General features: G+C 40.9%; 1 protein-coding gene across 1 annotated transcript in view; it reads left to right on the top strand.

The window, feature by feature from the left end:
• Gpc5 (glypican 5) overlaps nt 1-13,314 on the top strand; it is a 1,331,644-nt gene that overhangs the window by 258,874 nt on the left and 1,059,456 nt on the right. Inside the window, exon 3 of the mRNA XM_037208786.1 lies at nt 1,525-2,219. Within this exon, the coding sequence (XP_037064681.1) occupies nt 1,525-2,219 (695 nt within the window). The remainder of the gene's footprint in view (nt 1-1,524; nt 2,220-13,314) is intronic.

The raw sequence follows: 13,314 nt of genomic DNA, 5'->3' as shown, positions 1-13,314 counted from the left end.
GAAGGATTGCTGGACTAGGACAGATCTCTGAAGCGGTCTTGCAGCCTGCATGGGCCTTCATGCAGACCGTTGGTTTGGCCATTTGGGGGAATCTGGTATTCATGGTGGCTCCCAGCCCACTTGCATTCCCTCCCATGTTCACTGAGTTGCTAGAACATACTTGATAACCTGTATCATATGACAGCATATGAACAACCGAGTCCTACGTCATTAGCAATCTAGAGTTTGTAGTCATCCGTTTGAGGGAACACAGAGGTGCAGTGGCCTTTCACAGCAGTTGCCTTTGACTGCAGGGTAGGCATGCCCTGATAGTTCACACTGACGTCTGAAATGCAGTTAGCAGTCAGTCTCAGAGAAATTCAGAATACGCTTCACTGCTTTCTCCCCTTTTTGCGAAGACACTATTGCCCAGTCATGGTACAGTTCTGCTTTCTTAGGAGTCACCCCTTGAATATTTGCTTTTCATTATTTCTTCTTTACTTTTTCTCCATCTCTTTTATAAGATGCTCAGGCAGTGATTGGGTTACTGAATTATGACTGTGGCCTTTTACAACCTAATTAAAAATAACTATGCGGTTGTTGCTATGGGAGATAATTTTATTGAATATATTTTATAATTAATTATATATCAATATAGTCAAGTGTCATTAATTAGTCTAATTATAAAATGTAATTACTTGAATAGTCATGGTGGTTTACTGCTCTTTAATAGCCAGGGTTTGGAATTTCATTTGATCTCAATGATTACTCCAATCTCTTCCTTTTAGATTATTATCTCTTTCTTTGTGACTACATTAGATTTGGTTGGCTGGTCTTAAAACATCAGCTACTTAGGTAACAAATAAAATATCTCACAGTCAGCCTTTTGAAGAAGAGATTAAGAACAACAATGTATAATGGATAAGAGGGTTCCAAATTACTGTCTTCAGGTAGCATCACTTATATTTCTTACTGCTTAACAAGGCATGGCAATTTACAAGGAGTGAAGGAATATGGTAGTGGCATATTTTAATTATGTTGAAGTTTGAAAATATTAAAAGGTCTGTGGATTATCAAGCTGTTCTTTTGGGATCTACCTGCCTTAGGAGTAACTAATATATAATCTACAAACTTTCATTTTGAAAATAAAGTAGGATGGAAAAACTATGAGAATATAGTAGAAATCAAGTATTAAATGCTGTCGTGTTTATAAGTATTGACTCCAGGATATGAAACAAAACAAACTTCTTATAATCAGACTATGAATAGCTATATAATAAAAATTAGCTGGAAACTACCACCCTGTGTAATTAACTTTTGGTTTCTGCACTTTTCAGCCGGCTTAGATACATTCCCAGAATGCATTTGGTGTGTACTGGCATTATCATGCTGCCATTCTCCTTGGAAAAATCAGTTTGGTAGACTGTGCATCAGGGTTTATCTTGGGCTAGTTATGATATATTACACTCACTGCTGCATGTGACAGATGGACCAATGTCTTGACATGAGTACTAAGCCTTCTCCTTTACCTTCACTGTGTTACAGAGACCCTGGAAACCCTCATCCGACAAGCAGAGAATTATACCAGTATCCTTTTCTGCAACACCTACCGGAACATGGCATTGGAGGCTGCTGCTTCTATTCAGGAGTTTTTCACTGAAGTAGGGCTCTATTTATTTGGTGCAGATGTTAATCCCGAAGAATTTGTAAACAGATTTTTTGACAGTCTTTTCCCTCTGGTCTACAACCATCTCATAAACCCTGGTGTGACTGACAGTTCTCTGCAATACACAGAATGTATCCGAATGGCCCGCCAGGATGTTAGTCCATTTGGCAATATTCCCAAAAGAGTCATGGGGCAGATGGGGAGGTCCCTGCTGCCCAGCCGCACATTTCTGCAGGCCCTTAATCTGGGCATTGAAGTTATCAATACCACGGACCATATGCACTTTTCCAAGGAGTGCAGTCGAGCCCTCCTGAGGATGCAGTATTGCCCACACTGCCAGAGCCTGCTGCTCAGCAAGCCCTGTATGGGGTACTGCCTCAATGTTGTCAGGGGCTGCCTAGCCCACATGACAGAGCTTAATCCACACTGGCATGCTTACATCCGGTCTTTGGAAGAGCTGTCAGATGCGATGCATGGGACCTATGATGTGGAACACGTGCTCCTGAACTTCCACTTGCTTGTCAATGATGCCGTTCTGCAGGCACACCTCAATGGGCAGAAGCTACTGGACCAGGTAAGCTGATGTTCTGTGCCTCCCAGCTAATTTCCTGGAATGCAAAGACTAGTCAGGATACACCCAAAATTATGTGATATTTTATTGTCCTATTCTTCACGTTTTTTTTCTTTTTTATCAGCATAGTGAATTCATTCTCTGAGAAACAGTAGCAAGATAAATGGATAGGCATGTTTGATTCAAAGTATCACATTATATCTATTTTACACCAAATTTCGAACAGCTAAAATAACACTTTACTCATTAAGTACAGAGTTTCTCCAATGGTTTTGTGAAATTGGAAGTGCTTATGTTTAAATCAAGAACAGCATCGATTTGAGTCCAAATGCAAAATTAACTAGTAACATGAAAGGAGGTAAGAGTTTTCAGTCTCTGTCCTTTAATATCCTCATTGCTTGGGAGACAACACCACTGGTGTCCTTTGCAGCATTTCTTTCCGAGAAGGTCTTACGTGTGCAAACTGTATCTAGACCTGTGTATAAAAAGACAGGTTGGCGTTGCAGGGCTGCTGTTGTAGCTTCCTAGCTTTAGAGTGGGAAAACACTGCTTATGTGTTCATGAAGTTAAGACGTGATACCTCGGTGTGCACAAGCAATTATTAGGATTTCGACAAAGTGACGGAGTGACAGTCTGTCAGAACCCAGTCTATACACCTTCTTGTTTTATTTCTAGCAAAATAAGAATCTTTTGAAACAAAACCATCAGGCAAGGGATGCAAGAATTTTCTCTTCCTCCAGCTTCCTGTGGAGCTATTTAAAAACATTCTCAGGCTCTGTCAGCAAAGTTTCTCATGTTTCATAGAGTGGAATAGGATGCGCTGTGAATGTTTCTCCTACATCGTTTCTCCTGAAATAAACGAACACTCCCCAGTACCAAGACAATCCATCTTCCTGTATTGACATTGATTTACTGACTTAACACATATTCTCATCACGAGATCTGAATGTCAACTCTTCATTTCTGGTAGAAGGTAGACGTGAAAAGTTTGAGTTTAACCAGCACCTTCAAGTTTTTTTTCTGTAGCCTTTGTGAGCTGCTTGGGTGCCTTTAGAAAATTAGAAATGGCGCCCTCTGGTGGTTGCATCATTAGCATGTGGTATTCACTGGATTTCGACTCACAGATTGTGTTCTGCCTAATGTCCCTATCCAGTGACACCTTTATTTTGCCATTTCACAATTAGTGTTCAAAATAATGGGTTTCATTATGACATTTTAGTAATATAATATAAAATATCAACATCTATATCTACCTGTCATCTATCTATCTTTATCACTGTATCTTTTTCATAGTCACTTTTCAATGTCCTCCTATTTGACTTGTTCTCTGCTTGATGTAATAAGCCTCATTTCTTGGCCTTCTCTCCTCTATTTATGTAAATAAAATATAGGATAGACTTCTAAAAGGACTTAGTAAACCAACAAGAATTTATAGTTTTAAAATTTGGACTTGAAATATTATATCCATATTATGATGACAAGTATGTCCAGAGGGAATATATGTATTTAGAAATCCGAGGTCAAGTCTAGAATTCATTTTTTTCTTTTAAAGATGTTTACTTATTTTATTATTTTTATGTATCTGAGCGCTTTGCCTGCATGTATATGTATGTACTATGCATGTGCCTGGTGTCCGCAGAAGTCAGAAGAGGCTTCTGGAAGTAACAGACATTTCGAGCTGCCATGTGGGTGCTGAGATTCAAACCCAGCTCTTTTCCAAGAGCAACAAGTGCTCTTCACCCCTGAGCCATCTCTCCAAGTCTCACATTTTATGTTTAATTTGTGATATTCTCGTTAGAATCGTGGGCCAGAGATTTCTGATACATGTAAGAGAATTGACACTTCAGGTCCTTTTTGTCACACATTTTTGGGAGCCAGAGTGCCTTTTTTGTCCTTAAAATCTATCATGTAGAAATTCATCTATTTTTCCTATTTCAAAGGCTGAAATCACACAGGACTCCAGTGAGCATGCATGCTTTTAAGTTCAGCATTTTCTACCAGGAGCCTCGGCAAACTACTAACAGTGTGAGATCTGAATTTGGCTTGTGTGACAAGGACGGTAGGTAGGGATGGATTGGTTGGGGTAATATTGGTCAATCGCTGGGGCTGGATAATGTGACCACCTGCTATTTTCTTTCCCTGGTCTGGGCAAACCTTGGTTAAACAGTTTACTTTTGTATTTCAAATTAATACTATCATGTTTGTGCTTTAAGAATACATTTTATAGAAAGCTTTCATCCTGTGAAAAGAGGATAGGAAGAATGTACAAGGCAGAGGACAAGAGCTGCAAAGGACACTACAATTGTGAACTCACAACCTCGGTTACCTGCACCGGGCCTTGTAAGGTTTGCCTTGTCCACGATTACAGCCGTCACCCCCTCTCCCTCCCTCTCTCTCCTTCCCTTCATTCTGTTTAGTAGTGGAGTCTGCTCTTCAATGATTTCACACAGTAAGGAATACTGAGCATTCTTGCCGCCACTTTCCCTCCTCTCTTGCCTGTTGTGTCTACTCTTCCTTCCTACCAATCTGTCCCACATTCCTGTCTCTCCATTTGTTTTGTGAATCACTGAGTTTACCCAGGGCCGTCGGTATGACCATGGGTTTGGAGATATCTGTTGGAACTTCAGCAGACACTGACTCCCTTTGTCCCAGAATCTCAAATAGGCAATGGTTCAGTCCACAAGGGGTCAGGTTCTGTGCAGCTCTCTCCTTTCCATGACCGACTGTTGACAAAGCCAGTGTTGAGCTGCCCCAGGGAAGGCAACTATGGTTCCACATTCGTGGTTGCAAGAGTTGTACTGGGCCTTGAGAAGAGCATTTCACAGCTCCTCCCCTAGTCACCTGACTCTTGCCTCATTCTGTCTTCTCTTCCACAGGGTTCCCTGGATATTAGAGACAGTGTTGGTAGCATAAATGTGCTCTAGGGCTGAGGGCTGGACAGTCACTTATTTTTAGTGTCTTGTATTCTTTATCGTTCACTGAAAAGATAGGCTTCTGTGAGGGAGGTCGAGATTAAGGTGTGTGTGTGTGTGTGTGTGTGTGTGTGTGTGTGTGTGTGTGTGTTATAAACAGGTACTTAGAAGGACCTTTGATGCTATGTCTTATTTAAACTGCAGTGGTACAAGTTCCTCTCTTGACTTTCTAACTCCCCAGGCATAGGTTGTTGTTAATCACACAGCCAGGCGTGGGCTGGGCCTCAAATACAATCATCAGGCTGTTGGTTACCCCCTACCCCACAGTGGTGCCGCTATTGCACATGTGGGCACAACTGGGAAGAGATATTGTGTACTATTGTGTACCCTAATAAACTTGCCTGAAGATCAGAGGACAGGGCCAGATACTGGTTCTTACCTCTACAGAATCCTCAGTCTAAGGAGAGTGAGTTCCTGTTTCCTCACACCTTATCTACCTTTCTTCACCCTGCCATAGTACTTCCTGGTATTAAAGGCACATGTGCTGCCCAAGCAAGGGCATGAGATCTCAAGTGCTGGGATTAAAGGTGTGTGCCATCACTGCCTGACCCCAATATCTAATCTAATGACTGGCTCTGTCCTCTGAACCTCAGTCAAGTTTATTAGGGTACACAATATATCACCACACACAACTTTCTGGGTAAGTTGGTTTTTTGGTTCATATAGTTCTCAAGTGGATAAGACCATTGCTAACTTTTTTACTCCTATAGCCCACATATATCTTCTGGCATCTGAAAGCAAGCCAGCAGTGAGGAAGTTTCCAGCTCAGTACGAGCTTTCTCTCTACCTTATAATGAGGTCTGTGGTGTTTCAACAGTAGGGTCTGATCCTGTAGTCCTGATTGGCAATCAAGAGGACTAACAGGAGACTTCTGTTTCAGGAACCTAAAAAGAAAAAGTCTGATTTCATATAATAAAATGGTATGATAAGTATCTTAAGGAACATAATTATTACTAACAAATTGTGGGTTATTTTTCAAATAAAACAACTGAGATCCTCATTTTCATTTATTTGGAAAGAAGAAGAAGAAACTGACTTTAAGATCCTTGTAAATTGACTCATTAATATTTATTTGTGCCAACTTCAAAGTGATTTATAAACTGTTTATCAAGCTTTGATAACCAGTTCACACATCAGTGATTTCAACAAATTCAAAATAAATTGTTAAGGAGCAACAAATAATGGTTCTCTCACATTCCCAAAGCAATCTATGAACTCAAGCACATCTCTGTGTATTTTTCAGTAAATACATATTTCCTCTTAAAGAAATCCACAGAGGTGCCTCATGTATCATGCTCTGTTAAAGGAATTTCAACCTGAAATAAAAATAAGTTCTTAGGTTATTGACAAAATCATAAGTATTGCACACAACTTTCAGTAACAGAAGCATGTTTAAAAAGACTGTTCTTCTGATGGAAGCAGATGCAGAGATCCATAGCCAAATACCAGGCTGAGCTTCAGAAGTCCAGTTGAAGAGAGAAGAGGGATTCTATAAGCAAGTGCATCAAGATCATGATGGGGAAACTTACAGAGACAACCAAAGCAAATGAGTGGGAACTCATGAACTTTCAACCAACAGCTGTGGAGCCTCCACAGGACTGGACTAGGCCTCTGCATAACTGAGACAGTTGTGTAGTTTGATCTACTTAAGAGGCCCTCAGACAGTAGGATCAGGATTCATGCCTGGTGTATGAACAGGCTTTTTGGAGCATGCTACCTATGGGCTTGCACAGCCTTGAGGCAGGGAGAGGGGTTTGGACCTGCCCTACTGAATATACCAGGCTCTGGTGACTCCCCATGGGAGGCCTTACCTTCTTGTAGGAGGGAATGGGGGTGGTTTAGGCGGGGAGGCTGGAGGGACAGGAGGAGGGAAGAGGGGGATTTGTGATTGGTATGTAAAATGAATAAAAAACTTTCTAGGACTGGAGAGATGGCTCAGTGGTTAAGAGCACTGACTGCTCTTCCAGAGGTCTTGAGTTCAATCCCAGAAACCACATGGTGGCTCACAGCCATCTGTAATGAGATCTGGCATGCAAGCAAAACACTGTATACATAATAAATAAATAAATCTAAAAAAAAAACCTTTCTAAATAAAAAAATTAGATGATTGCTCAGTAAAAATATAATAAAAAGTTAAAGACTATTCTTAAAATTCTATAGGGTTTTTTTTTTTGTAGATTAACTCAAATTTTAACTTAAAAAAGTAGAAGCTGAACCAGAGAGACTGGGGTTAAAAACACAGGCAGTTATGTGAGGCTGGATCATACATCTATCTGCACCGTCTTCTAGCACAGTGGTTCTCAACCTTCCTAATGCTGGGGCCCTTAATACAGCTCCTCATGTTATAGTAACCCCCTTAACCATAAATTTATTTTAGTTGCTACTTAGTAACTGTAATTTTGCTACCATTATGAATCGTAATGTAAATACCTGATATGTGACGCCTGTGAGAAGGCTGTTTGAACCGCAATGGGTCATGACAACAGGTTGAGAACCACTTCTCTGGCAGCAGCCTAACATTTCCTTGTTAGTTTAGATTGCTCTCAGGTTAAACGTGGCGGTATGGGCCCCACATCCAGAGTGTCAGGGAGCCTCAGATGAGCACTCCTGCTTAGTGTTTGCTACAAGCTGGTTAAGCCCTACAGAGTTCTTGTCAAGTTACCTATGCAGTATCACTAGTGATTTGTCTGGTTGCATCTACATTGCTTTAGAATCAGTATATGATTCACTTTAGAATTACAAGTCATTTCAAAATCACAGTTAAGATGGGTTGTGCACAAACTTAAGTCCAAGTGGATCAAGGACCTCAACATAAATCCAGCTGCTCTGAACCTGCTAGAAGAGGAAGTAGGAAGTAATCTTGAACACATTGGCATATGAGATCACCTCCTAAATATAACACCAGTAGCACAGACACTGAGAGAAACAATCAATCAATGGGACCTCTTGAAACTGAGAAGCTTTTGTAGAGCAAAGGATACAGTCAACAAGGCAAAACAACAGCCTACAGAATGGGAAAAGGTCTTCACCAATCCCACATCTGACAGAGGACTGATATCCAGAATATATAAGGAACTCAAGAAATTAGACATCAAAATGACCAACAGTCCAATTAAGAAATGGGCTATAGAACTAAACAGAGAATTTCAACAGAGGAAACTCAAATGGCTGAAAGACATTTAAGGAGTTGCTCAACATCCCTAATCATCAGGGAAATGCAAATCAAAACAACTCTGAGATACCATCAGAATGGCTAAGATAAAAAACACTGAAGACACCTTATGCTGGAGAGGATGTGGAACTAGGGGAACTCTCCTCCACTGCTGGTGGGAATGCAAGCTTGTACAACCACTTTGGAAATCAATATGGCGCTTTCTTAGAAAATTGGCAATCAATCTCCCCCAAGATCCAGCTATACCACTTTTGGGCATATACCCAAGAAATGCTCAATCATACCACAGGAGCACTTGCTCAGCTATGTTCATATCAGCATTGTTTGTAATAGCCAAAACCTGGAAACAACCTAGATGCCCTTCAACTGAAGAATGGATAAATAAATTGTGGCACATATACACAATGGAATACTACTCAGGAGAGAAAAACAATGACATGATGAGGTTTGCAGGCAAATGGATGGATCTAGAAAAAATCATCCTGAGTGAGGTAACCCAGACTCAGAAAGACAAATATGGTATGTACTAACTCATAGAAGGATACTAGATATGGAACAACGATGACTGGACTGCTACTCACATCACCAGGGAGGCTATCTGGAAAACAGGACCCCAAGAAAGACACGGGGATCGCCCAGTGATGGAGAAATGGCTGAGATCTACATGAACAACCTGGACATGAGTGGGAGTAATGAAGGGCAAAGGTCGAGGGAAAGAGAGTCTGTGGGAGAGGGAGATCCCAGCTGGATCAAGAACAGAGAGGGAGAACAAGGAATAGGAGACCATGGTAAATGAAGACCACATGAGAAAAGGAAGAAACAAAGTGCTAGAGAGGCCCACAGAAATCCACAAAGATACCCCCCACAAAAGACTGCTGGCAATGGCTGAGAGACAGTCAGAACTGACCTACTCTGGTGATGAGATGGCCAAACACCCTAATAGTCGTACCAGAAACCCCATCCAATGACTGAGGGATCTGGATGCAGAGATCCACAGCTAGGCCCTGGGTGGAGCTCTGGGAGTCTAATTATCGAGAAAGAGGAGGGTTTATATGAGCGAGAATTGTTGAAACCAAGGTTGGATAAAGCACAGGGACAAACAGCCAAATGAATGGAAACACATGAACTATGAACCAAAGGCTGAGGGGCCCCCCAACTGGATCAGGCCCTCTGAATAGGTGAGACAGTGGATTGGCTTGATCTGTTTGGGAGGCATCTAGGCAGTGGTACCAGGTCCTGTGCTTTTTGCATGAGTTGACTGTTTGAAACCTGGGGCTTAGGCAGAGACGCTTGGCTCAATCTGGGAGGAGGGGACTGGACCTGCCTGGACTGAGTCTACCAGCTTGATCTCAGTCCTTGGGGGAGGCTTTGCCCTGGAGGAGGTGGGAATGGGGGGGGGGTGGGCTGGGGGAAGGGGAGGGGGCCAGGAGGGGGGAGAACAAGGGAATCTGTGGCTGATATGTAGAAATGAATGGTATTGTAAAATAAAATAAAAGGAAAAAAAAGATGGATTGTGCCCACAATCATGTAACTTAATTAGGTGGTAAGAAAACAAATTATCTCATTCCTCCTATGTACACTAAGACTTAACCTAGTTCTGAAACAGCACAGTAACGTATTATGCTCATAAGTATATCAACCATACCCTTGTAAAAAATGGAAAGTAAACATTTAAATGGTAACTTGGATTAATAGGAATATCTGCTCCCTTTCCTATAATATGTGGCACTCATTTTTGTATAATTTCATTGTCCATGAGGCTGTGTGTAAGCTGCTGCAAAAGATCAAAGAATGTACGAGCAAGCTACAAAATAGTTAATACCTGCTGGGTGGTCGTGGCACATGCCTTTAATCCTAGCACTCCGGAGCCAGAGCCAGGTGGATCTCTATGAGTTCAAGGCCAGCCTGGTCTGCCGAGTGAGATCCAGGACAGGCACCAAAACTACAAAGAGAAACCCTGTCTCGAAAAGCAAAACATAATAAAAAAAATAGTTAATTCCCACAATTACTTAAATAAAACAGGATGCGTCATCATTTCATATGGTTTAAATTACATATCTTAAATGCAAACATGGCATTTTGATACTTGTTCTAATGTTTGCTCAGGGGCAGTTGATGTGGTGGAGGATGGTGGGTTTCTAAGTGGTAGGAGGGAAAAGACAGATGTGCGCATGTTTTGGGTGTACTGTATTCACTAACAGACTGTGGATTATATTTCAAATAAAACAACTGAGATTCTCATTTATATTTATTTGAACCACAAAATCCCAATAACCCTCTCTCCTTAGAAGACTGAATACATGACATACAGATAAGTAAAACATTACATGTAATATAAAAACATTATTATACCTTTTTACAAGGTTAAAAACTACGGGAGAAAGACCTACCAGTAAAACACAGGTATCTTTACTTTTAGGATAAGACATGATGGTGCCAAAATTTGGCTTATAGATTTTTATTAAAGAGATAATTAAACATGGCTTTCATTCTGCAGTTTGTTTATTTTGGGTATGTAGTGTGCCCTTTTGAACATGACACATAAGAATGTACATAGTTCAGATGGAGAGGAGCTCAGAATAAGTAGAATTCTGGGGTTTCTCTATGTATTACCACAGTATATAAAAAGGTGACAAGGTGGCAGTTAGATGGTTCAGTTGGTAAAAGCAGTTGCCTCTAAGCTAGACTACCTGAGTTCTATCCCCAGAACCCACATGGTAGAAGGAGAGAAATGGCTACGGAAAGTTGACTTCTGACCATCCTAAGCATGCCATGTCATGTATATGCTTTTCCAAAATAAGTAATTTATAACATATAGGCTGCAAAGTCATTGTTCACTGAAGAGCTTTCACTCATGTACACGTTGTTCTTTGCTGCCAGAGTGGAAGTGGTGATCAGGAGTTCTGTATCAGTGACTTGACGGCTATGAAGTTCATGCATAATATTTGGAGGATATTATTTTTACACTTGATCTTAGCCAAAAGGCCGAGAACCGATCGGAGGATATTATTTTTAATGTGACAACCCACAGAGGTCTATTATTAATTATGGGGGTACAATGGGGATACAGACTCACTATTACAGAACAAGAAATATACCACTGCTGATCCTGCTGGTACAGCTGCCACTGTCCTGTCCCCCTGCCCCTGATGGGATTGGGACCAACCACAAGCTGCTCCACACCACTTGACCCAGTGTGGCCATACACATGGTTGAGAACTACTGTTCTATAGTGTTTTCACTCTCTGGTGATGGGCTTTCTTTACATGACTGTACACATATTCCTCACTTTTTGAGGATTTCTCATCTGCACATGGATGTGAAGACTAACAGCAATGGGTGGATTCAATTTAATCCTTTTGTTGATACTTTTTGAGATAAGGTCTTATGTAGCCCTGATAGTCCTGAGCTCATTATGTAGCCAAGGATAACCTTGGACTTCTGATCTTTCTATGTAGTGTAGCTGGAGAGTTTCTCTCTGGGTCCTGCCAAGCCTCTGCAGTCCTGCAGCCCACTTACAAAATAATCACTCAGATGCTTATATTATTTATAAACTGTATGACTATGGCAGGCTTCTTTGCTATTTAGTTCTTATATCTTAAATTAACCCATTTCTATTAATCTATAAGTTGCCATGTGGCTCATGGCTTACTGGTATCTTAACATCTTACTTCTCATGGGGGGGGCGGTTGGCAGCATCTCCTCACTCAGTCTTCCACTTCCCAGAATTCTCCTCTCTCTTTGTCCTGCCTATAAGCATTTTATTTATTAACCAATCAGAGCACCACACTCAGAGCACACAGAACATCCCACAGCAAGGCCGTACTGGCACTGCAAGGCAAATGGCTCCTCCACATTAAACTCTCATCCTGACCATTTGATAGCTTTTTAATTGTTGAGATGATTGACAGTAAAGGCCAGTCAATATTCAAGTTTCTCAGTCATAAAATCTAAAAATCTTTAGAAAGACATTAGAAAATGAGCTTGAATAATTTTTGAATAAACATTCCAGAGGAATTTGAACTTGTATGGTTAATTTATGAATTTGTCTTTCTGAGGAATATTGTGACATGAATTTCTTTAAAATCAGTAATGACAGTCATGACTTTTTACTTTTGTCTGATTTCCTAAGAAAAGTAAAATGATTAAGAGTCATATGAGTGCCCTCAGGCCTGTGTACCTGTCAAGATAAAGATCCTCTGGAAGAGTAGTCTACCATGTTTGTGAGCAGTGACAAACGCCAGAATGTTCTGTGTGTATGTTAGATGATATCTGGGATACACTGGAATATAAAGCTTGAAGGCAAGAGGCAGTCAGTCATGGCACCTTCTTATTGCAGTACTTGAGACCCATTATTCACTTTCTCCTCAGACACCAAATTCCCTGGCAGTGTGCTTCAATTTCATTTGAAATACAACAGGGGATATAAATTATCACTTATATTCTTCCCATCAATTTTAATATTGTTTACCTATTTATTTTTATTAAATTGTAGAGGTTTCCCTGAGATATCCAGGTATTATGATCCTTTATTTTAGCCCAAAGACTTTTTTATTCCTGTCACTTTTGTGTTGATTGATTGCATCAGTGTCGTAATAAAATACCTGAGACAACACTTAGTGGAAGAAGGACTTATTTCAGCTCACTGCTTTGAAGGGGACAAGATCACATGGTCTCGTATGATTGGATGTAAAAGCCATGTTGTTAGGAGTGTGTGGAACAGGGCAGCTGTTTTTATCATGGAAGACAGGAAGGAAGAGAAGACAGAATTCAAACAGGAATAATACGATGGCAAGCATCTGTCCATAGTGACCTACACCCAAGGAGGCCCCAATTTCTAGGGAAAAAAAAAAAAAACATTTAAAAGGTGAGATACGCCAGGGCGGTGGTGGCGCACACCTTTAATCCCAGCACTCGGGAGGTAGAGACAGGTGGATCTCTGCAAGTTCGAGGC

The sequence above is a fragment of the Peromyscus leucopus genome, chromosome 9 (genome assembly GCF_004664715.2).
Source record: "Peromyscus leucopus breed LL Stock chromosome 9, UCI_PerLeu_2.1, whole genome shotgun sequence".
Lineage (NCBI taxonomy): Eukaryota > Metazoa > Chordata > Mammalia > Rodentia > Cricetidae > Peromyscus > Peromyscus leucopus.
This window is presented reverse-complemented; position numbering and strand designations above follow the sequence as displayed.